Source organism: Chiloscyllium punctatum, chromosome 38 (assembly GCF_047496795.1).
Source record: "Chiloscyllium punctatum isolate Juve2018m chromosome 38, sChiPun1.3, whole genome shotgun sequence".
NCBI classification, from domain to species: Eukaryota; Metazoa; Chordata; class Chondrichthyes; order Orectolobiformes; family Hemiscylliidae; genus Chiloscyllium; species Chiloscyllium punctatum.
The window spans coordinates 13,504,238-13,530,837 of NC_092776.1; the positions used below are offsets into that span (position 1 = coordinate 13,504,238).

Below are 26,600 nucleotides of genomic sequence, written 5' to 3' on the forward strand. Positions count from 1 at the left end.
CCATCTAGTCCAGTAGCCTGTATCTCAGTATTCTCCTCAACAACATTATCTTTTGACAGTATTCACTCTAGAAAACGACATTCATTTAGTGCTTCCCCCATCTCCTCTGACTCCACACACAACTTCCCACTACTATCCTTGATTAGCCCTATCTTACTCGCGTCATTCTTTTATTCCTTAAATACCTATAGAAAGCCTATGGGTTTACCCTGACCCTATCCGCCAACAACTTCTCATGTCTCCTCCTGGCTCATCTGAGCTCTCTCTTTAGGTCTTTCCTGGCTACCTTGTAACCCTCAAGCACCCTAACTGAGCCTTCACATCTCATCCTAACATAAACCTTCTTCTTCCCCTTGACCAGAGATTCCACTTCCTTCGTAAACCACGGCTCCCGCGCTCTACAGCTTCCTCTCTGCCTGACAGGTACATACTTACCTGGGACACACAGGAGCTTTTCCTTGAATAAGCTCCACATTTCTAACGTGCCCATCCCCTGTAGTTTCCTTCCCCAACCCATGCTTCCTAAATTTTGCCTAATCACATCGTAATTGCCTTTCCCCCAGCTGTAACTCTTGCCCAGTGGTATACACCTATCCCTTTCTGTAACTAAAGTAAAGTAAACATAACAGAATTATGATCGCTATCACCAAAGTGCTCACCTACTCCAAGTCTAATACCTGGCCGGGCTCATTACCCAGTACCAAATCTAATGTAGCTTCGCCCCTTGTTGGCCTGTCTACATACTGTATCTCACCCAACGCCTGGAGGAAGAACGCCTCATCTTCCACCTCGGGACCTTCCTCCAACCCCACAGCATCAATGGGGATTTCACCAGTTTCCTCATTCCCCGCCTCCCTGCGCCCCCCCCCACCCCATCTCATCCCAGTTCCAACCTTCCAACTCGGCACTACCCTCATGACCTGTCCATCTTCGTTCCCATCTATCTGCTTCACCCTCCTCTCCGGCCCATTACTTTCACCCCCCACCTCCCTATCATATTGTCAGCTACCTTCGCCTTAGCCTCACACATCTCCCTCCCATTTATCTCTTCACCCCCAAGGCTCAGCCTCATTCCTAATGAAGGCCTCTTGCCTGAAATGTTGACTCTCCTGCTCCTCGGATGCTGCCTGACCTGTTGTGCTTTACCAAACACCACACTCTCTACTCTAATCTCCAGTCCTCACTTTTGCTTTGATGGGGACAGTGTCAATGACTTTAAACTTTCAGTTTAAGAGAGTAAAGGAGCTTTACTTTCAGGTTATAAAGAGTGGAAGGAGTTTCACTCTGTATCTAACCATATACCGTCTCTCTCCAGGGAGGGCTCGATGGGAACGTTGTCAAAGGAGCTTTACTTTCCATTTAAAAAAAAGAGTAGAGAAAGTTTTCATTTTACTTCAAAATAAAGAGAGGCAGCTATGCGCTACATTTAACCCCATTCAGTATTGTCTTAGGAAATCATTGATAGGGATAGTACCAAGGGAGCTTTACTTTTAGTTTGAAAGAGTAAAGATAGTTTTACTTTCAGGTTGAAATTGCAGAGAGAACTTTAGCCTGTATCAAACACTGTGCTGTCCCTCTCCAGGGAGTGTTGGGTGACAGCTGAGTGAGCTTTACTTTTGCTTTAAAAGTATAGATAAAGCTTCACTCGGTATTTGTGTGGGGCAAGGGGATTCCCAGGACAGATCCAGCAATGATAACTATCCCATATCAGGGAGCAGGTTTCCAGGGTGGATATTTGGTCTATTTTCCCTGAGATGGAGAGGAAACACGAGTTTGCCAGGTCACACACAAGAAACAAAAAAAAGAAAATGCTCCAAAGCAGCATTTATCCAAACTCAGACTTTCGAGGATTCCAATAGATAGCATTCAGCCTCAGTGAGGTGTTACCCTTAGCACATGACCATTACATCAGTTCACGATCTGTTATTGTGGGATGTGAAAAGGGGTGGAGAAAGGAGGGAAGAGATACTGAGTGAGCCACTCCCTTTTTTCTGTTCTGTCTTGGCATCTCAGCATCGCTGGATGGACCAGTATTTATAGTTTACCCTTCAGAAGGTCGTGGCGAACTACTGTGGGACACCCACAATGACATCAAGTGGGGAGTTCTGGGGCTTTGACCCAACCACGCTGAAGGGACGATGACATATTTCCGAGTCAGGATGGTGAGGGGCTTGGAGAGGGAGCTTGCCATGTAACTGCTGCTCTTGCCCTTCTAGATGGAAGTGTTCGTGGGTTTGGATGGAGCCTTGGTGAATTTCTGCAGTGCATCTTGTAGATAGGAGCAGCAGTGTGTACTGAGTGTTGATGGTGGAGGGTGTGGATGCTTGAGGATGTGGTGCCAATCAATTGGGCTGCTTTGTCCTGGATGGTGTCAAGCTTAAGTGTTGTTGGAGCTGCACCCATCGAGGCAATGCTGGAGTATTCTATCATATTCTTGACACGTGCCTTGTTGATGGTCAACAGACTTCAGGGAGACGGGAGGTAGGTTACTTGCTGCAGGATTCTGAGTCTCTAGCACATTACTGTACCCACAGTACTGATAGGGCAGGTCTAGTTAACAGTAATCCCCAGGATGTCGATAGTTGGGGATTCAGTGACTTTAATGCCATTGTAGGTGAAGGCGGTGATAATTGGAGCTGGTCATTACCTGGAACTTGGTGTGGTATGAATATTCAGGGCAAAGGCAGGGAAATGCTCAGAGAAAGGTTGTTTGTAATGCAGTTGTTATATTTGAGAAGAACGCTAAGGGTCTGAACAGGGCCGAAGTGCTACGCCTGTCTCAAATAAATCGTGATAGATTGGTTGCGGGGGGGGGGGGGTCCAGACCAAGTTGATAATACACTTACCTGTCACGCCATCTTTCTTCCCCAGCAGCCAGAACTCATCAAGCACACTCAACACCTCAATGACATCACCCCCAAATATGGGCAGTTCCTCCGAGACACTGGGCAGGAAATCGAAGACTGCTCGGACCAGGGAGCCAGGTTCCATCATGGCCTGTAAAGCAACAAAACCAACATCAATTCCAGAAATTCGCAGCAGATCAAACTGAGAGCACAGGAGTTTGATATCCCCGCATCTCAGACCTGGTATGGCTGGGCCCTGATGACAAGAGCAGTGCCAGAGAGCAAGGGCAGGGAGCAGGGCCAGTCAGCGTATGATAGAGGAAAGAGAGGCAGCAAAGAGAGACATACATCGAGGAAAGAAAAGATAGTTCTCAATAATTCTTGTGCTCACAACCATCAGCATATCCCAAAGCCCTGTGCAGCCAATGACATATTTTTGCCTTGCGTTCTCCATTATAGTGGAGAAACGAGGCAGGTATTTTGTGCATAGCAAGATCCCACCAGCTGCCATATAGTGGTGGCTGCCATGTAGGTGAGTTTTGGCTGAGGCATAAATAACAGCCAGCACGCCTAGGGGAACTCCTCTGGCTCTCTGAGATTTTGACGACGGAATACATCACATCCCTGAAAGCGAGACAGAGCCGACTCCCCCAGCAAAGTCTGGCAGCAACATCCAGTGCAGAGGACATCATTCAGCATCAGTTTTGGATGTGGGGGGTGCACCATAAGGGGACAAGAGCCGAGTGTTCCCCACCACGGGGGGGGGGGGGGGGGGCTTTCGTTCACTTTTTGGCAGCGTTTCCAATGCTGGAATTTATATCTCAGACCATAGTGCTGTTCCAGCCGCAACAACCCCTCAGAGCCGCCAAGACAGGAACTCTCAGCTCTGCAAATGCACTTGCTCTGACCCAGCTTCCTGCCCCCGTCCAGGGGAGTTACCGGAGCTGAAAACACACCAAACAGGACAACACTTTGTCAGAGGATGCACTGTCTTCCTCCCAGGAGATGATACTGGCGACGGATCGCCTGCCAATTCTTCTGAAACCTTCCTTCTTGATCATTAGTTTTATATTTAACCCATTCCAATCCTGGCCCACCCCCATCAGTCCAAGCTTTTTTCTGTCCTTCCCTCCCTCCACTCCACCCCCTCCCATTCTGGTTCCTCCTCCTCGCACACAGTCTTTTCCTCTTCCCCCCCCCCCCTCCCCCCACAGCTGCAAACCCCACTCTCTAGAGACAGACCCCGGACAGTGTTAGTCATTGGACCACCTGCGGGGGCCCAACCGACTGGCCCACCAAGTGAGGCCATGTCCGTGCCCACAATGAGCTGCTCTCCCTCAGGTTCAGGGTGAGAGTCCGAAAGCGGAGGGTCCAAGGAGCCATTGGTGGGGAGATTAAAATCAGGGACGTGAAAGAATCCAGAACTGGAGGGGCGCAGAAACCTCAAGAGGATGAGAATTTTGGTGTTATGTTTAGGGTGGAGTGGGCTTGGAGATTAGTTAGAATCACATGGGGTTAAAGGTATCATTAAAAGTCAGATACTCTTACCAACCCATATGGTTGCTCCCTCTCATTAGAGAGAGGGATGACTGATGGTGGTTTAACCCGAGGGTCACCACACCTCAGGTGAGGCAAGACATCGAGAAGGAGAATCCTTCATGGTCATCTCAGCAGGTGTGGGAATTGAGCCCCCGTTGTTGGTGTCATTCTGCATTGCAAACCAGCCGTCCAGCCAGCTGAGCTAACCTGTGACACACAGAGACCGTGGGGAGGGTGCTCTGCTGGTCCGCAGGCAGACGAGGGTAAGTGCACGTACGTACACACAGGCCCGAGCATCCCACTAAGCACAGCCTGCTCAGTCAAATTCACAACAACATCTGTATTCAGTCAAATTCAGAAATCTCAGAATCATTACAGCGCAGAAGATGAAAGTCCAACTCATCCTCTCTCAAGGAGCAATAAATTTCCTGCCCCTCCCTCCACCTTATCCCCACACTCCTCCTTAGATATTTAAAATATTTAGACAACATGGAAAAATTTGTAGCGCAGAGAGAGGCCATTCTGTCCATCATGTCAGCGGCAGCCTCCAACTGACCCACCCAGCCTCGTGCTACTTTCCAACAGCTTACAGCCATCGAGGTTTGTGCCTCGGCTAACTCTCTCAGGCAGCGACTTCCACATTCTGATCACTGTGGGATAGGGACCTTTTGCTCAACTCTGCCCTGATCCTTCCACTAATCACTGATCTCTCTGCTCAGGTGATTAGGCCCTTCCCGTCCACTCACTCCAACCTCTCCTCAGCCTCCTTTGTTCCAAGTGGGACCACCTCAACCTGTCCAAGCATTCCACATAGCTACGATTTTTCAGTTCTGGCGACATCTCTGTAAATCTCCTCTGTCCCCTCTGCAGGGCTATTACACCATCTGGGAGGACTGCAGAAGTTGGTGAGTCAGAGTTAAAAAATGTGGCGCTGGAAAAACACAGGTCAGGAGAGGTGAGGTCATGGAAGAGGGGGCAGTAAGAGGTGGCGTCTGAGAGTTGGCACCTGACTTCAGTGATTGAGGGATGAGGTGAAGCCATTCCTGATGAAGGGCTTATGCCCGAAACATCGATTCTCCTGCTCCTCAGATGCTGCCTGACCCGCTGTGCTTTTCCAGCATCACACTTTTCAACTATTACACCCTCCCTCTGGTGAGGGGACCAAAACTACACGGCATACTCAAGCTGTGGCTAAACTGAACGACCCAGTGTAATCTCACGGAGACAAAGCTGGTATAATGCCTAGTGGTATTATTGAGAGATTATTAATCCAGAAACTTGTCTAATGTTCTAGGGATCGGCTCAAATATTGAATTCAATAAAGAAAATAAAATTAAGAATCAAATGATGACCATGAATCCATTGTTGATGGTCAGGAAAAACCCTTCTGATTCATTGCCATCCTTATCGCTTTGGTCTCTATGTGACTCCAGACCCACAGCAAGGTGGTAGAGTCCTAACTGCCCTCTGGGCATTTGGGGGATGGGCAAAAAAATACTGGCCTAGCAAGAGATACACACATCCCATGAGTACACAAAAAGGAAAACTCCCTTCTCTCAATCTACACTTTGGCTAACAATGGGGAGGATTCCATATACCCCGTGCACCATGTATTGACCAGGTAAACCAGCTTCAGTGATCTGTAGACATTGACTCCAAGTCCCTCACTTCCTTGATAACTCTCCATATTCTGCCATTTACTGTTCATGTTTTTGCCTTGTTTGACCTCCCCAAATGCATCGCCTCAGGCCCCTCTGGGTTGAATTCCATTTCCCACTTTCCCACCCACCTGAAAATCCATTCGAACCCTCCTGCTGTTACAAGACTTCAACATATGTTATTGAGAACTTGGGTTCCAGTGGAAGAGAAAATGGTTTGAGATTCTCAAGTTTTTGGCAAGGTCTCAGAGATAGCCACTAACTGAAGAAAATAGCATTGAGTTGATGCACGGAGACCTGTCTAAAGGTAACCTATTACAGCTGGGCCAGCTGATCACCAAAAGCTTTAATGTGGAGATAGAGGGAGATCTCCTCACTGGAGGTTGGAGTATCCAAAAGGGTATTGTTGGGAGAAAAGGGAAGACCATTCAGCTAGAAGATATAGGAGCAGAAGTAGGCCATTCAGTCCATCAGGTCTGTTCCACTATTCAATCATGGTTGATACATTTCTCTTCCATTTCTTACCTTCACCTATAACCCTTGACTCCTAAACTAATCAAGAACCTCTTGGTCTTAATTACACTCAATGTCTTGGTCTCCACAGCATTCTGCAGCAATGAATTCTCCAGATTCACCACCCTCTGGATGAAGAAATTCCTCATTTCAGTTCTAACAGCTTGCCCCTTCACTAGGAGGCTGTGCCCTAACGTGCTTGTTTCTTCTATTGGAGGAAACATCTTCTCCATGTCCTCTGCATTCAGGCCTCTCAATCAGATCCCCCACCCTTCTGAACTCCAAGTACAGACCCACAGGCCTCCACCACTCCTCATACGACAAGCCCTTCATTTCCAAGACCGTTCTTGTAAACCACCTCTGAATGCCTTCCAACCCCACCACTTTTTTCCCCCTTTATTCATTCATGGGATGTGGGCTTCACTGGCTAGGCTGCATTTATGCCCATCCCTAATTGCCCAGAGGGCAGCTAAGAGTCCACCACATTGCTGTGGGTCAGGAGTCACATGTAGCCCAGGTAAGGGTGGCAGTTTCCTCTACTAAAGGATATTAGTGAACCAAGTAGTTTTTTTTCCCCAACAATCGACAATGGAGTCACACTCTTCATTCCAATTTTTTTAAAAATTGAATTCAAGTTCCCCCATCTGTCATGGTGGGGTTCAAACCCAGGTCCCCACAACATTATCTGGGTCTCTGAATTAACAATTCAGTGGTAATACCACTAAGACCATCACATCCTTCCTGAGATACAGGGCCCAAAACGGTTCTCAACATTCCAAATGCAGTCTGACTAGAGCCTTCTACAGCCTCAGCAATACATCTCTGCTCTTGTATTCCAGCCTCTCAAAAATGAATGCGAACATTGCATTTGACTTCCTAACTACCTACTGAACTGGCAGGCTAACCTAAGAGAATCCTAAATGAGGACTCCCTGGTCCCTTTGTGCTTCAGATTTCCAAATAATCTAGACCTTTTTTTTCTGCCAAAGTGCATAACCTCACATTTTCCCATATTGTATTGCATCTGCCACTTCTTTGCCCACTCTCCTGGTCTGTCCAAGTCCTTCTGCAGCTTCCCTGCTTCCTCGACACCATCTGTCCCTCCAGATATCTTTGCGTTACCTGCATATTTATGCAACACCACTCAGTTCCTTTGTCCAGATCATTAATACATAACATGAATAGTTGTGATCCCAACACAGAACCAAGGAACTCCACTACTCACCGACTGCCAACCTGAAAAATAAACCCTTTATTCCCAGACTCTGTCTTCTGCCAGTCAGCCAATCCTCTGTCCATGCCAATACGGTGTCCCTATTACAATGGGCTCTTATCTGACTCAGCAGCCTCCTATGCAGCACCTTGTCAAAGGCCTTCCGGAAATCCAAATAGATCACCTCCAATGGCTCTCCTTTGTCTAACTTGCTTGTTACTTCCTCAAAGAATTCCAACAGATTTGACAGGCATGATCTCCCTTTGACAAAGCCGTGTTGACTCAGCCCTATTTTACTCTGCAAACTCATCCTTAATAATGAATTCTAAAATCTTACCAAAGATGGAGGTCAGGCTAACCAGCCTATAATTTCCCTTCTTCTGGATCTTTTCCTTCTGAAAGGCAGGTGTTATTATTTGTCATTTTCCAGTCAGCTGGCACGTTCCCGGACTCCAGTGATTCCTGAAAGATTACCACCAATGCCCCCACAATCTCAACCATCTCCTTCAGAACTCTGGGGTGTAGCCCATCCCGTTCAAATGATTTATTCAGACTTTTCAACTTCTCCAGCACCTTCTCCTTAATGAAAGCCACTCCACTCCCTCTGGCAGTTTAATATGCTGCTGGTGTATTCCACCCTGAAGATTGAGGCAAAGTATCTCTTCAGTTCCGGCACCATTGCTTTGCACCCCATTACTATCTCTCTTGCCTAATTTTCCAGCAATGTACATTTTTGTCCCTCTCAAAAACAAAGCTCTTGCAATCTTCTTTTACCTCACTATCCAGCTTATTTCACTTCCCCTTTTATTGCTTTTTAGTTGCCCTCTGCTGTTCTTTTTAAAAAAAAAGGCTTCCCACTAATCTTCACCACATTGAAGGCTTTCTCTTGCATTTCACACTGTCTCTGACTTCCCCGATCAGCATGGCTGCCTCGTCCTCCCCTTAAGTAGGTTTCCTCTTCCTCGGGATGAATTTCTGCTGTGCCTCTCGTGTTACCCCCAGGAACTCCTGCCATTGCTGCTCCACTGTCTTCCCCACTAGGATCTCCTTCCTGATGAAGGGCTTATGCCCGAAACGTCGATTCTCCTGCTCCTCGGATGCTGCCTGACCTGCTGTGCTTTCCCAGCAACACATTCTCGACTCTGATCTCCAGCATCTGCAGTCCTCACTTTCTTCCACTTCCAGTCAACTCTGGCCAGCTCCTCCCTCACATTTTTGTAGTTACCTTTTACTCAACTGAAGTACCACTACATCTGATTCCAGTATCCCTTCTCTCAAACTGCAAGGTGAATTCCATCATATTATAGTCATTGCCCTTTATGGGCTCCTTCACCTTAAATTCCCTAATCAAATCTGACTCGTTACACGTCACTAAATCCAGAATTGCCTGTTCCCTAATGGGCTGTATCACAGCTGCTCCAAACAAAAAAAAAATCTCAGACATTCCTTGAATTCCTTTTCTTGGGCTCTGCTACCAACCTGACCTTTCACAGTCCACCTGCATATTAAAGTCCCCCATGATAATTGTAATAGCGCCTTCCTTGCATACCTTTTCAGTCTCCTGATTTATTTTCTGCCCAACATCCTGACTACAGTGACAGGGCCTGTACAAAACTCCCATCAGAATCTTTTTCCCTTTTCAGTTTCTCAATTCTGTCCAGATTCTATGCCTTCTGACTCTATTATCACTTCTTGATATCAACTGAATTCCATTTCTTACTGATAATGACAAGCAGAGAGGGCAGGGCTGCCTTTCGATAGGACGTGCATCTGTAGATATTTAGTTCCCAATTCTTATCCCCTAGCAGTCAAGTCTGTGATCCCAAAACATCGTAGCCAACAATGTAACAAGGTAGTCGCATAAAGTGAGCGCTGTTAAGAATAACAGTGCTGCATTGATTAGATTAGTTTACTTAGTGGAAACAGGCCCTTCGGCCCAACAAGTCCACACCGACCCTCCGAACAGCAACCCAGCCAGACCCATTCCCCTACGTTAACCCCTTCATCTAATATTATGGGCAATTTAACATGGCCAATTCACCTGACCTGCACATCTTTGGTCTGTGGGAGGAAACCCACGCAGACATGGGGAGAATGTGCAAACTCCACACAGACACTTGCCTGAGGTAGGAATTGAACCCGGATCTCTGGCGCTGAGAGACAGCAGTGCTAACCACTATGCCACCGTGCCCGCCCCTTCCCTGCTGTGCCTGAAGTTAGGTTCCTGACCCTTTCCATCATGTGTCCTTTGTGAAAACTTTAATAATCTCTGCTGAGCCCTCCTTCCTTTTAACTAGTTTAAAGTCCTTATCACTGTCTTAATTAGCCTGTCCACTATGACCCTGGTTTAGGTGCAGCCCACTTTTTTCTTTCTGATGTTTGCAATGAGATCATTCCAATTGTCGTTATCTAGTGCAATGCAGTTTATGCTCCTCTTTAGTATTATAACTTATAGAACATTACAGCGCAGTACAGGCCCTTTGGCCCTCGATGTTGCGCCAACCTTTGGAACAAATCTGAAGCTCATCTAACCTACATGATTCCATTATGATCCATATAGAACATTAACACTTTTTAAATATTCTAAAAGTAAAATTATGTTCTTTTCTTAAAAGTATATTGGCAGACTTTAGTTAATATGTTCAGTGAGTGACCACCACGGAAAACAAAACGAAAAGTAAAACTCAGTGTATTAGCCCAGGTCTCACTGTGCAATCAGACTTGTCCAGTATTACCATCATCAGGAATCATAACACTGCAGTCATTTTCACCATCAACACATGGCAACTTTTGTGATACCTGTAAACATCTTGGATCATGCAAGGGGTGGGGGGGTGGGGGGGGGGGTGTGTCTGGTACTCTGTTGAAAGGTGTGCGTTGCTGGAAAAGCACAGCAGGAGCAGGAGAATCGGCGTTTCGGGCATAAGCCCTTCTTCAGGAATGAGGCTGGTGTGCCAAGTGGGCTGAAATAAAAGGTGGCATGGTTGGGTGGGCGGGGTGGGAAGGGGAGAGGAAAGAGAGCGTTTGGGGGAGGAGCACTGGGAATACGATAGGTGGAAGGTGGTGAGGGTGATATGCCAGACAGGTGGTGGGGCGGAGAGGCCGGGAAGAAGATTGCAGGCCAATAGGGTAGTGCTGAATCCGGGGGGACTGAGATAAGGTGGGGGGGGAAATGAGGAAGCTGGGAGAAATCTACATTCATCCCATGTGGTTGGAGGGTTCCTAGGCGGAAGATGAGGCGCTCTTCCTCCAGGCGTCATGTGGCCAGGGTCTGGTGATGGAGGTGGCCAAGGACCTGCATCTCCTTGGCAGAGTGGGAGGGGGAAGTTAAAGTGTTCAGCCACGGGGCGGTTGGGTTGGTTGGTGCTGGTGTCCCAGAGGTGTTCCCTGAAACGTTCCACAAGTAGGCGGCCTGTCTCCTCAATATAGAGGAGACCACATCGGGTGCAGTGGATACAGTAAATGGTGTGTGTGGAGGTGCAGGTGAATTTGCGACGGATATGGAAGGATATCTTGGGGCCTTGGAAGGAGGTGAGGGGGGAGGTGTGGGTGCAAGTTTTGCATTTCTTGGGGTTGCAGGGGAAGGTGTCGGGAGTGGAGGTTGGGTTGGTGGGGGGTGTGGACCTGACGAGGGAGGCACGGAGGTACTCTGCAAAACACCCTGGGAATAGCCTTTCAATAACAGAAACAATAGTTAACAATTACCCTTTGCCTCATTGGCAGGAAACAATTCTACTTCCAACTTGCTACATTCCCCTGGATTCCATAGCATGATATTTTGTTTCAAACCAAGCTGTGATGTGACACGTCATCAAAAGTCTTGCTAAAAATCCATGCGGACCACATCAAATCATCAATCTCTTTGTTACTTTCTCAAAAAGATTTAGTCAAGTTAGTCAGGAACAATCATCTCTTAACAATTCAGTGCTGACTGTCCCGGATTAATCCAATATTTTCAAAGTCACAGTTTATTGTTCCTCTTGGCACTGATTTCAATAACTTGCTCACTGCGAACATGAGGCTGACTGCCCTGTAATGATTCACTCCATTCTTAAAGAAAGGTACATCAGCAAATCTCCAACACTCATTCACCACTCTCCACTGGAGGATCCCTCCCACCCCACCAATATCTCACAGTCAGTTAATGGCTCCCTTCATGAATAGGCAAATTACACAGGCCTTTCTACTGTGTCTCAGTCTGCATAAACACCCACTGACTGACCTGATTAGAAAGCAGCCCTGTTGTGTCCAAACCTCTGACTATTCAGCTTGTGAGTGAAATAATGATTAGGAGAGACCACATGACGTGGATAGATTGAAGTTGGGATTGTTCTCCTTTGACAAAAGGTGACCGAGAGAAAATTTGACAGAGGTTTTCAAACACATGAGCAGGCTGGGTAGAGTGGAGTGGGAGAAACCATTTCTACTCATAAAAGAGACGAGAGTGAGACAGTATTGGTTTAATGTGATGTGCAAATGAAGCAGGACTGATGAAGGAGAAAACTTTCACACAGGGAGTAGTTAGGGTGTGGAATGCCCTGCCTGGAAACATTGTGGAAGCAGGTTCAATAGAGGCATTCAGGAGGTCATTGATGATCATTTGGATAGAGAGAACGTGCAATGGTATGGGTAGGAAACAGGAGATTGGCACCAGGTAATGAGACTTGTTTGTCGAGCCAATGCAGGCACAATGGGCTGATGGCCTCCTTGTGTCATAACACTCCTATGATTCCATATTTGATCTCTGCTCTGTATGGAGTGAGCTGACCTGACTGCTATGACTGACCTGGGCCTAAACAACCACCATTCTAGTATTAACTGACTTGCAAACCACTTCCCGCAGTCTCCCCCCTCTCCATCTTTGATCACAACCTGGCAAGGTCTCAGAGTTTCTCCAATTCTAGCTTCTTGCATATCCTCAAATTTTATTACTCTACACCTGTACCTTCATCTCCCGGAGGCTCCAAACTCTCGAATTCCCTCTTGGAGCCTCTACCCTCTTCCCTTAAAGAAACTCCTTGAAAACAAAAGCTTGTTTGATAACTATCCTATGAAGAATTTCATGATATGTTACTCCATTTAAGGCATTGCATAAATGCTCGCTGTCACAATCATATTTCTATTGGATAACTGGCAAGGGAATGATTGGTATCAATGAGAGATCAGTCTACAGTCAGAGCAGTGTGCACCATCTATGGGAAGCATGGCTATATCTAACCAAGGTTCCATAGGTGGCACGGTAGCTCAGTTGTTAGCACTGCAGCCTCACAGCACCAGGATCCCAGGTTCAATTCCAGCCTCGGGTGACTGTCTGTGTGGAGTCTGCACATTCTCCCCGTGTCGGCGTGGGTTTCCTCCCACAGTCCAAAGATGTGCAGGTCAGGTGAATTGGCCATGCTAAATTGCCCACAGTGTTAGGTGCATTAGTCAGAGGGAAATGGGTTACTCTTCGGAGGGGCGGTGTTGACTGGTTGGGCTGAAGGGCCTGTTTCCACACTGCAGGGAATCAAATCCAAATCTTCTAAACCCATGATTACTACCACCTAGAAGGACAAAAGCAACAGATAAATGGCAACACCACCTGCTACTCACTCCTCTCCAAGTCACTCACCATCCAGAGTTAAAACAAGGGCCTTCATTCCTCCAGTGTCCCTGGGTCCTGAAACTGCCTCCATGACAGCACCAAGGGTCTACCTACACCCCAAAAGATGCAACAGACATTCAAGTGATTGGCAATAAATGGATGCTTTTTATTTGTTCTTGGCAAGAGTATGTAATTGATAAGATGAGGGGTGAGAAAGACAGAGTCAGTGTTTGACAGTGCATTCTTGAACTGATTTTTAGATTTTTTTGCCACGTGTTGCCAAGTAACAAGCATTTGTTGAGTTGAAGCTTATAACTGAAACCATATTCATGTTGCAATAGGGCAACTCAACCCTGGTGGAGAGAGCACAAACACATGAGGAGATCTCATTAAGTCTGTCTCTGCAAGATCTCATTATAAGACCATAACACATAGGATGGAAGTAAGGCCATTCGGCCCATCGAGTCCACTCCGCCATTCAATCATGGCTGATGGGCACTTCAACTCCACTTACCCGCATTCTCCCCGTAGCCCTGAATTCCCCGAGACAACAAGAATCTATCAATCTCTGCCTTGAAGGCATTTAGCGTCCCAGCCTCCATTGCACTCTGCGGCAATGAATTCCACAGGCCCACCACTCTCTGGCTGAAGAAATGTCTCCGCATTTCTGTTCTGAATTTACCCCCTCTAATTCTAAGGCTGTGTCCACGGGTCCTAGTCTCCTCACCTAATGGAAACAATTTCCTAGCATCCACCCTTTCCAAGCCATGTATTATCTTGTACGTCTCTATTAAGTCTCGTCACTGGCTGCCATTCTGAAAAAGAACCTTTTATCCCAACTCTCTGCCTTCTGTCAGACAGCCAATCCTCAATCCATCCCAGTAGCTCACCTTGAACACCATGGGCCCTCACCTTGCTCAGCAGCCTCCCGTGTGGCAACTTATCAAAGGCCTTTTGGAAGTCTAGATAGACCACATCCACTGGGTTTCCCTGGCCTAACCTACTTGTCACCTCTTCAAAAGAATTCCAACAGGCTTGTCAAGCATGACCTCCCCTTACTAAATCCATGTTGACTTGTTCTAATCAGACTCTGCTCTTCTAAGAATTTAGAAACCTCATCCTTAATGATGGATTCTAGAATTTTACCAACAACCGAGGTTAGGCTAATTGGCCTATAATTTTCCATCTTTTGTCTTGATCCTTTCTTGAACAATGGGGTTACAACCGCGATCTTCCAATCATCCGGGACTTTCCATGACTCCAGTGACTCTTGAAAGATCTCAACCAATGCCTCCGCTATTTCCTCAGCCACCTCAGTCAGAACTCTAGGATGTATCCCATCGGGGCCAGGAGATTTATCAATTTTAAAACTTTTTAGCTTTTCTAGCATTATCTCTTTTGTAATGACAACCATACTCAACTCAGCCTCCTGACTCCCTTTAATTGTTGGGATATTACTCCTGTCTTCCACTGTGAAAACTGACAAAGTACTTGTTAAGTTCTCCTGCTATTTTCTTATCTCCCATCACTAGGCTTCCAGCATCAGTTTGAAGTGGCCCAATGTCTACTTTTGTCTGTCGTTTGTTTCTTATGTATTGAAAGAAACTTTTCCTATCATTTCTAATATTACTGGCTAGCCTACCTTCATATTTGATCCTCTCCTTTCTTATTACTCTTTGTTATCCTCTGTTTTTGTAGCCTTCCCAATCTTCTGATTTCCCACTGCTCTTGGCTGCTTTATAGGATCTCTCTTTTTCTTTAATACATTTCCTGACTTCCTTTGTCAGCCATGGCTGTCTCATCCCTCCCTGGATAATCTTTCTTTTCTTGGGGATGAACCTCTGTACAGTATCCTCAATTATACCCACAAACTCCTGCCATTTTTGCTCTACTGTCTTCCCCGCAAGCCTCTGCTTCCAGTCTATTTTTGTCAGTTCCTCTCTCATGCCCTCATAATTATCTTTATTTAACTGTAACACCATTATATCCGATTTTGCCTTCTCTCTTTCAGACTCCAGACTGAACTCTACCATATTATGATCGCTGCTTCCTAAGGGTTCCCTTACTTTAAGATCTTTTATAAAGTCTGGGTCATTGCAAAGCACTAGATCCAGAATAGCCTGCTCCCTTGTGGGCTCCATGACAAGCTGTTCCAAAAAGCCATCCTGTAAGCATTCCATGAATTCCCTTTCTTTGGATCCACTGGCAACATTTACCCAGTCCACCTGCATATTGAAGTCTCCCATGATCACTGTGACCTTGCCTTTCTGACATGCCTTCTCTATTTCCCGGTACATGTTGCGTCCCTGGTCCTGACCACTGTTAGGAGGTCTGTACACAAGTCCAATTATCACCTTCTCCTGGAAGACTGGTTTGGGTCAGGGCCCACTTCTACTTTGTTGGTGGATGCCTGGAGAGGAAGGGGGAAGTAGAATTGAGTAGGAGCATTGTTTATTTAGAAACCCAGGAATGGTGGCACACAAACTGGTCGATACTGTAAATCATGGTCTGATCCTAAAAAAAAGGGAGGATTCTTCAATCTGGAATATGGAATAATATCCAGAGATAGCACCTGCAAATACAGCATTTCCCCCAATAATGGAGAAGCATGTCTGGGTGAAGAAAGGAGGGGAACATAGTGGAAAATGCATTTTTTTTAAAACTTCTTTCCGACACTGCATTAATATCTCGCTTGGAATAGTGTCTGAGCTGAGTGAAAGTTAGTGTTTATATCGGAATCAGTGAAAAGGGATGGAGAAAGATTTTGAGCAGTGATGTCAGTACACAAATCATCTCAAACATTGGCATTTACTGGACCAACTCTCCACACCCAACTCACATTCCACCAATTCCCTGCTGCATTCTGTCTCACAGGCTTGCTGGAAAAACAATATTCCTCTATTCCCATCACCAGGGAAACACTGAACACGCACACTTTGAAGAGGGCCAGTTCAAAATGCGTTCAGCCCCATTAATAACAGTGAGGGGGGAATGCACACGTGTTTGAATGTGCACTCAAGAATTGAAAAGACTTTCACAACTCCTGAACTTCCCAAAGCACTTCAGTCAATAAAATGAACATTAAATAAGAGTAGAAGACCATTTGGCCCTTCGAGCCTGCTCTACCATTCAATTAGATCATGTTTGTGTTTTGAATTCCACATTCCAATCTTCCCCCGATAACCCTCTATTTCTCTGCTTAGCAAGAATCTATCCACTGTCATGCCACACTTGAAATCAAGTCACGTTATTCCCAAGGTAATCACAAAAAGTTAAAAATGATCTCACAGTACGCAGAGTCCTCGGTTTACCAGTTGGATAGGTCCCAGTTCTCAGCACAAACTACTATTTATTATAAATACAGAGGAAACTCAATTATCCAAATACGAATTATCCAAAAATCGGATTATCCGAAAGGAGATCTCTAGGTCCCGATAGTAATATTACATCAAAGACGTGTTTCCAGCAGTGATCGCGTCTGTTGTTCAGTGATTAAACAGGTACCGTCTCCAAATGACTGACCTCCTGCCCCCTCTCTCTCTCTCTCCCCCCACACTTTCCCTGGAGTTGTATATAGTGGGCAGGCAGCAGGTTGGGACCGGGTTGTGAGGCGGTGTTGGCGGGGGGTTGGGGGTCACACGCGCTGTGTGCTGCTGCAGTCTCCTGAACGAGGAGCAGACTTTAAAATGAATGAAATAGTGCCCGCCCATCTCGTTCAGATAATCAAGTTTCCACTGTAAATGATTTTAGAGGAAAACAAATTATGAATCGTCGATATATAGAGGGTTCAGAAGAGATCAACTAGGATGTTGCCAGGAATGGAGGGTCTGAGTTATGGGGATAGGCTAGGACCTTTCTTTTTCACTGGAATGTAGGGAGTGGAGGGATGAACTTAGGAGGTTTATAAAACCACAAGGGGCATAGATAAGATGCCTTTTCCCGACCAGTATCAGGGGGCATATTCAAAGTTTGGGAGAAGATTTGTAGCTCGGGTGCTCGTTGTTGTGGTTCTGTTCGCTGAGCTGGGAATTTGTGTTGCAGACGTTTCGTCCCCTGTCTACGTGACATCCTCAGAGCTTGGGAGCCTCCTGTGAAGCACTTCTGTGATGTTTCCTCCGGCATTTATAGTGATATTTTATGGAGAGGAGAAAAAGTTTGAGAGAGATGAAGGGCTTTTCTTTTTATAAAAGAAACCACAGTGGGGTGCGTGTGTGTGTGCATATGTAGAATGAACTGCCAGAGAAAGTGGTGGATGTGAATACAGTTACAATGCTTAAAAAAAAACATTTCGATAAGCACATGAATAAGAAAGGTTTGGAGGGATATGGGCCTCCAAACAATTAAATGGGATTAGTTTAGTTTGGGATTTTGGTCAGCATGGACTGGTTGGACTGTATGGCTTGATGATTCTAGTCATTAAGAAAAATCTCTAACCCTCTTCTAAAACACCTCTACACATGATAATGGGTGTCATGGATGGTGATGGAAAATAAATCAATGGGAATAGTTCAATGACACTCATCCTCAGGATTCAATGAAGCATTCTGTTTTTTCTATTTTAGTTCACAATCAAAAATACAGGAAAATAAAAATGGTAGCGTCTTTATCACTTCGGTTTTAAAAGGACCTTCTTCCATGCTCTCCGTAAGCTCCAAAGTTGCACAACTCTCACAAAAATTCTTATCTCTATCCTGAAAGGGTGACTGCTCATTTTAAACCCATGCCTCCTAGTTCTGGACTGACCCACAAGAGGAAACATCCTTTCTACATCCACCTCATCATGAACATTGGGATCTTAAAACCCTTCAAAAAAAAAAATTAGAAGTCATATTTCTAAACACCAGGGGAAACCAGCTCAGCTCGTCTAATCCTTCCTCATACGGCCACACACTTATTCCAAACAGCGATCTAGTTAAACAGATCAATGGAACACCTTCAGGCTCACCCATCCCTGGGCTCATAGCAGAAGCAGTGATGCAAAGATTGGAACAAACAGCTCTCCCACAAATCCAACCCAAACACTGGATCAGATACATAGACAACACTTTTGTTATCATTAAGAGAACAGTAATCGAGAACACACCAGATTATCGACACCATGCCATAAGGATCATACTTACGAGAGGACACCAACAATCAACTCCCATTCCTGGCTGGGATTGTGGAAAGAACACAGGAAGGTGAATGCACCACAAAAAGTGTATAGGAAATACACACACACACACCCCCCCAATCAGGCCGTGAACTACAACAGCAACCACCCAAACACACACAGGAGAAGCTGCATTAGGACCCTGTTCAAAGAGACTGTAACACGTCCGACCTACGAAGGGAAGAACAACATCTCGACAGATTCGTTGCTAGGATCAGGTATCCCTGCAACTTCATCTGCAGATGCCTAACGACACAATGAGGACATGCCGCAACCTAACTCACTGGCCATGCTACCTTACATTAAAAAATGTCTTCGAACTGACAGCCAGACTTCTCCAACCACTTGGGTTCATGACAGCTCATAAACCGACAGCCATGCTCAGACAACTCACCAGGACAAAAGACACAATACCAATCATGTGCAAAACTAATGCAATTTACAAGAGTCCATGCAAAGACTGCACAAAACATGAGAAAGGGCAAACAGGCAGACAACTAGCAATCTGCATCCACGAACACTAACTAACCACAAAACACCACGACCAGTTGATTCTAGTAGCCATACACATAGGTGACAAGGGCCACCATGACCATAGGACAAGCTAAACATAGGAAAGGCAGAGAATTACTAGAAGCATGGCACTCATCCACGGACTCCATCAAACATGTAGACCTAGACCCAATGTACCGGCCACTACACCAAACAACTGGAACCAGCAACTGGAAGCAGCAGGAACAGAACCAAATAAATTCCAGAAGAGACAGTACAGCAGTGCTTCACAGGAGGCTGAGAAGCATTGCAGATGTCACCTAGACAAAGGATGCCCAGCTTGGCAAACACATCCATAACCACAGCAAACTCTACACACATTTTAATTGGTTTCACACGTGGTGATGGAAAATAAGACCAATGGACATGGTTCAATAACACTAGCCCTCAGGATTCAATGCAGTACACGGTCTTTCCATTTCAGTTCACAATCAAAAAATATAGGGAAATAAAATGGTACAGTCTTCATTACTTCCGTCTTAGAAGGATTCAACACCTTCGCTTCCACGCCATCCACAAGTTTCAAAGTTGTACAACCCTCACAAAAATTGTCATCTCTATCCTGAAAGGGTGACTGCTCATTTTAAAAACTGCGCCTCCTAGTTCTGAACTAACCGACAAGAAGAAACATTCTTTCTACATCCACATTATCAAGAACATTCAGGATTTTAAACACTTACTAAAAAAAACAAAAGTGATACTTCTGAACTCCAGCTCAGCTTGTCTAATCCTTCCTCATAAGGTCACACACTTATTCCAAATAGCAATCTAGTAAACCTCTTCTGAACCATCTTCTTACATTCCCCCTTAAATAGGGCCACAACTGCACTTAGTATGAAACGAAAACAAAAAACAGAAATTGGAGGAACTCAGCAGGTCTAGCAGCATCTGTGGAGAGAAAACAGTCAGTCAGTCAGAGTCCAGTGAGTCTTCTTCAGCACTGACAATGCTGCCAGACCTGCAGAGTTTCCTCCAGCAACTTGTTTTTCTCTCAGATTTGGAGCATCCACATTTCTTTTCTTTTTACTGAGAGCATAAGATCTGGTCCCACCAATTCTCTGTAGAATTGAAGCATAATATCATTGATGTTCAATTTCTCACGCATTTTTCAATTTTTTGAACATTAATTGTTGAACCTGTTGTAATGATCTGGCAGCTAATTAATGCATGATATGAACTTATAAACAGCACTGTAAAATGACTGGATCATTGGTTTTGTCTGCAATGTTGACAGAGCTAAACTGCTGCAGTACCACTTCAGCTTACAACCTTTGTCTCAGAATAGAGTACATTACAGCTGACAGTATCACACAAACTAGCCTTCCATCCATCGACTCTATCTACATTTCCCGCTGCCTGGGGAAAGCGAGCAACATCAAAGACGCCTCCCACCCCAGTTACACTTTTTTCTACCCTCTTCCATCAGGCAGAGATGTAAATGTTTGAATGCATGTACAAACAAATCCAAGAACAGCTTCTTTCATGCTGTTAAGACTTTTGAACAGATCTCTCAAACGTTAATACTGATCTCTTTCTCTGTGGCTGTAATACTGTATTCTACACTCTGCTACCCTGATGCACTTTGTATGGTATGATCGGACTGTATAGCACGCAAAACAATACTTTCCACTGTAGCTCAGTACATGTGACAAGAATAAATCAAACTCAAGCACAGAAACAGAGAACCACTCCCCTAGAGATCTTTCCTGCACCCTTTCCAGTTTAATAACATCCTTCCTATAGAAGGACAACTAGAATTGTACATAGGATTTCAAAAGTGGTCTCAGCAATGTCTTGTCCAGCCACAACATGGTGCCCCATGTAAACTGTCCAGCTTTGATCCAGCCTCGCTCCTCTGTTGACTTTGAGGTTGAGCTTGAGAAACAAAGGGGACGTCCAAATTCTCTGGTACTTACTCACTGTGGCCCAGGGGGATTCAGCAGGCCAGGAGGGCACACAGCTGTATTGAGTTTGGAGCCACAGGCAGTAAACAGATGTTGAAATCTCACTGTCAGCCTGGGGGGGGGGGGGGGGGGGCTCATCAGTGAACAGCCAATCAGCCATCCTAGGCTGACACTGGCTGCCTGACCTCATCTGGGTTGAGTTATTATACAATTGTGTTCCCATTATGGGCCCTGCACCTTTTAGCTATAGCTAAAAAGAGAGGTTTCCCTCCCTGTCCCTCTCAAAAGTGTTGGCTCCATGGCAAGGCAGAAGATCCTTGCTGTCTGCCCCCCACCCCACCCCCCCGGGTATTGTGCTGTGTATCAGCAAATAAACACAAAGACAGAATAGCAGAAGGCCACCATTTGTCCCTTTGAGCTGTTCTACCATTCAATATGATCATCCAACTCAGTGCCCTCTCTGCGTACCTTTCGATTCCTTTAGCACTAAAAGCTAAGCTTAATTCCTGCTTGAAAACAACATTTGGGCCTCAATTACTTTCTGCATTCACTAGCTCACTACACTCTGGGTGAAGACATTACTCGTCTAAATGGTCTACTCTGTATTTTTAGATTGCAGCCTGTAAGTTACTCCCACTGTGACCAGCACAGAGAGGCTGGGGGCTGTGCCAGGGGTATGCGTATGGACTTAGAGACTTTCAGCCGGTTTCCCACTCACCCACCTTGCAAAACAGAAATAACATGTCTTGAGCCCCTCAGAGATGAGGACTGGGCATGGATATCACTCACTTCTAATGTTAGCTTTTGACCCCAGCACTCCCAGTGAGGTCACTGCTCCTGGTCTCACTTCAGAGAGCGCAGTGCAATCTCTAGTCCAATGCTCCAATGCAGTACCAAGGGTCAGCAGCCCTGTCATTGTTCACATGGGACTATGACTGTGAATCTAATCGCAGAGACGATTAACCACAGCCTAATCAGTCACAGGATCCCATTGTCGCTATTTCAAAGAGCAGGGAGAGATGCCCTTGCTACACTTCCCCAAAATCTATTCACAAACAAGCAATTTTAAAAACACAGGTTACCCAGTCCTTATCAAATTTCTAACAAAGACAGAAGTTGCTGTAAAAGCTCAGCATGTCTGTGAAGGGAAATCAGATTTAACATTTCGGGTCCGGCGACCCTTCCTCAGAACAGTTCTGAGGAAGAATCACTGGAGCAGAAACGTTAGTGCTGATTTCAACAACATGGAAAAATTGTACAAGTACCAGAGATTTATTTACATGAATAAAGTATATTTTGAAATTAAAAAATGCTGATTTCTCTTCACAGACACGATCAGACCTGCTAAACTTTTCCAGCAATTTCTGTTTCTGATTTCTTATCAAATTGCTGTTTGTGGGAGCTTACAGTGAGAGACAGAGACACAGAGACGAAAAGAGAGCAAGGAGAAATAATCCTGAGGAGTTTCTGGCTCCTGATCATTCACCTACCCCTGTATCAAGATGGGGCTGGTCCAGGTTAAGCCTTGACTGGAAAAGCCTACCACATTGGAGAGAGCTTTCTGACCATCCCAGCTCAGGTTCAGAGGGAAGGCAATACGTGGGCAAAAGACATGCACCACCACAGGGCACTGACCGTAGCCGAGCAAAGAGCCACATTTGGCCAGAACAAAGAGGGAGACGGGAGCAGGGCTCCAGCTGCAGGGAGGCGGAGGCTCTTGCTGATTTGGTTCTACAAGACGGACGTGTCCCAACAAGTTACTTGCTCTAACCCTCTCTGTTCACATTCCCAAGCATCCAGCTCTCAGCTGCCTGCTGTCACAGACATCCTCAAAGTGATATAGCACCTTTAAACAGGGCAAGAAATGTGCTTCACGTGAACATCAACAAAAATAAATATTTGATCCTGCACCACAGAAGACATCTGGATAGGGGACCAAATGCTCGGAGAATGAGGTAGGTTTTAAGGTGCACGTTAAAAAGGATGTGGTGAGGGAGGTGAGGAGGGGTGGGGGAATTCCAGAGGTCGGGACTCAGGCCGCAGGCAATGGAGGGATTAAACTTGGGAACGTTCTAGAGTTCAGAATTAAAAAGGAGATACAGAGATCTGGGAAGATTAATTCTCCTTCAGGAGATGCCCGAGACAGTGAAGGGCAAGGCCATGAAAGGATTTGGATGGAAGGAGGGAGAATTCTAAAATCAAGATGTTGTTTGATAGGAGTCAATGAACGTCAGTGAGCACAGGGTGTTGGTGAACAAGCTTTGGTAAGTTAGGGCAGTAGAAGGCTGTACGAGCTGACCGACACTAACGTGGAACACTGGCAGAGAGCACTGGATTAGTCAGCCCTGGAGGCCGAAGGCACACAGAGATTCAGCAGCGGATCAGAGCCATTTTATTTATTATTATTTCTATTATGATGATGGAAGGGGCAGCCTCAGCGAGGATAGGATATTGTGAGAGAAGCTCATCCAGAGGTTAAATAAAATGTTACGGTGGGGTTTGGGTGAAGACAATAGGAGTTCTTTTAAAATCTGATTGATGATCAGACAGAGCCCTGTAAGTGGATGCAGTAATAACTTTCATGGGCAAATTAAATAAAAACTGTAAAGAAAAAAAACTCGGAAGGACAAGGGGTGGGAGCGGAAGTGGAAATGGAAATTGAGAATATTTGGAGCTACAAAGAGCCATCACTGGATTAGATTAGTGTGGAAATTGTAAGGGGGTAGTGGGTGGTCCATACCCTGAAATGGAGATGCAGAGCTCAAGGAAAGAAAGGGAAGTGTCAGAAATGGGAGTTAGAGGGGTGGAAATTGGAGGCATAATGAATGAAGTCTTCTCGGTTCTTGCAGGAGCATGAAGTGGCACTAAAGCCCAACAAATCCACACCGACCCTCTGAAGGTCAACCCACCCAGACCTATTCCCCCACATTTACCCCTTCACCTAACACTGCAGGCAATTTAGCATGGCCAATCCACCTAACATGCACATTTTTGGATTGTGGGAGGAAACTGGAGCACCCAGAGGAAACCCACGCAGACACGGGGAGAATGTGAAAACTCCACACAGACTGTTGTCTGAGGCAGGAATTGAACCCTAGTCTCTGGCGCGGTGAGGCAGCAGTGCTAACCACTGTGCCACCGTGCCACCTGAATGGACCAAACGGTCACCTTTTGTGCCACGATTCCTGACTACTTGCAATCTACAAATCCAAGTTGGGGGATACAAGGTTGATGGAATGTCCAATCCCTCTGCACCTCCATTCCCCATCAGGATGGCCTGAGCGCTCTCCTTGACCAGAGACTTGAACAATCCCCATCTACCTCTAGTCACCTCCGCCTGGGCAAACTTGTTCTCTCACCTGAGAAATTTCTCTTTTACTCCATCTCACACCTGCCAAATCAAAGAACTGGCTGTGGGCACCAGCATGGGTCCCAGTTATTTGGATGATGCCACCTTCCAAAGCAATGCTGCTGACATAGAATCCCTACAGTGTGGAAACAGGTCATTTGGCCCAAGTCCACACTGACTGTCCAAAGAGTATCCTATTCAGACCTATTTCCCCTGACTAATGCATCTAACCTACACATCCCTGAACACTACGGGCAATTTAGCATGGCCAATTCACCTGACCTGCACATCTTTGGACTGCGGGAGGAAGCCGGAGCACCCAGAGGAAACCCATGCAGACACAGGGAGAATGTGCAAACTCCACACAGACACTCGCCTGAGGCTAGAATCAAACCCAGTTCGCTGGCACTGTGAGACTGCAGTGCTGACCACTGAGTCACCATGGCCTGCTTCTTCCATGTCCGTGGTTTCCCACCCACTATGGTTGACCGGGCCCTCAACCGCATCCGACCTATCACCCGTACTTCCACTCTTGCTCCTTTCTATCACTCACAACAGCATGATCGGGCGCCCTTTGTCTTGACTTCTCACCCCCACCCCAGCATTCAAAAGGGATCATTCTTCGCCATTTCAGCCAACACCAGCAGAAAGCCACCACCACCAGAGTCATAGAGTCTTACAGCACTGAGACAGGCCCTTTGGCCCAAACTGGTGTCTGCCATCAAAAAAAAAAGTGTCCTTCCACGCTAACCCCATTCCCCTGCATTTCGCCCTTATCTTTTTAATCCTTTCCTAACCACTTCTGCTGGCAGCCCATTCCAAATGCATACCACCAGCCGTGTAAACAAGTGGCCCTTCAGGTTCCCTTTATTTTTTCCCCTCTAACCTTAAACTGATGCCCTCTAGTTCTCGATTCCCCAACTCTGGGGAAAAGACTGAGTGCATTCACCCAAACCATGCCTCTCATGACCTTGTATACCTTTCTAAGGTCACCCCTCAGCCTCCTATACCCTAAAGAAAACACCAAGTCCTAGCTCACACTCTGGAGTCCTGGCAATACCCTTGTAATTTATTTTTGCACGTTTCCTAGTTTAATAATATCTTCTTTATAGCAAGGTGACCAGAACTGAACATGTTACTGCAAATGCAACCTCACCAACATCCTGGACAACTGCAACATAACTTCGCAATTTCTGAACTCAATGTCGAAAAGGGTGGCACTGGAAAAGGAGCACAGGTCAGGCAGCATCCAAGGAGCAGAAGAATTGATGTTTCAGGCATTAGCCCTTCATGACATTCCTGATGAAGGGCCTTTGCCTGAAACGTCAACTCTCCTGCTCCTCAGATGCTGCTTGACTTGCTGTGTTTTTCCAGCGCCACCATTTTCGACTGACACTCCAGCATTTCACTTTCTCCTCCGACCATCTGTAGCCGGTCACTTTAACACAGCATCCTGCTCGCATGCCCACTGCCTGTCCTCGGTATGCTGCAGCATTCCACCGAATCACAGCATAAACTGGAGGAACAACATCCCATCTTCAGACTAGCCCTTTTACAACCTTCTGGACTTCAAATTGAGCTCAACACCTTTAAATTTTTTTTCAGCTTGTTAGTATGCCCTCCCATCTCCCCCACCTTTCCAGTTACTTTCAAATCTGGCAGGAAACACCATTGTTCTGCTGTTCTCACATTGCAATCACTTAATCAGAACCATCAACATCTTTGCTCCAGCCACACCTTATACCCACTACCTCCCAAATTGTAGCATAAATGCTGTCCACTCTGCATTTCACTGCAGCTATGAAGAGTCATCTAGTCTCAAAACGTTAGCTTGCTTTTTATTTCTCTCTCCGCCCATGGACGCTGTCTGACCCACTGAAATCTCCAGCATTTGTTGTTTTCAGTGTAGATTCCAGCATCTGCAGTAATTTGTTCTTACACCTGATGAAGGAGCAATGCTCTGAAAGCTATTGCTTCCAAATAAACCTGTTGCACCATAACCTGGTGTTGTGTGATTTTTAAACTTTGTTCCGACAAAGTTAATCACTGTGTGTTATGAACATGCGGGAAGTTGAGAAGAAATGTAATGGTTAAACAACACAGAGGGAGTAAATGTTTGAAGACAACATGCATAGGGAGTGTGACGCCTGTGGTATGAGAAGAACAATAAGCAGAATTTGGCAACCTCTCCGCGAACTGGGACTGGGACAGATCTCTCTCTCAAACATCATTCCATCTGGTTTTCATTAAAAATAAAGCTTCCTCGGCTTTCTAAACGAGAAGTATTCAGC

General features: G+C 45.9%; 1 protein-coding gene across 1 annotated transcript in view; it reads right to left on the bottom strand.

Moving 5' to 3' along the window:
• Positions 1–22,598, bottom strand: part of dnmbp (dynamin binding protein) — a 96,720-nt gene extending 74,122 nt beyond the window's left edge. The window contains 3 exon segments of the mRNA XM_072557206.1: positions 2,847–2,997; positions 13,380–13,458; positions 22,447–22,598. Coding sequence (XP_072413307.1) covers positions 2,847–2,997; positions 13,380–13,382 — 154 coding nt within the window. The 5' untranslated portion in view covers positions 13,383–13,458; positions 22,447–22,598.
• Between the last annotated feature and the right edge of the window lie 4,002 nt (positions 22,599–26,600).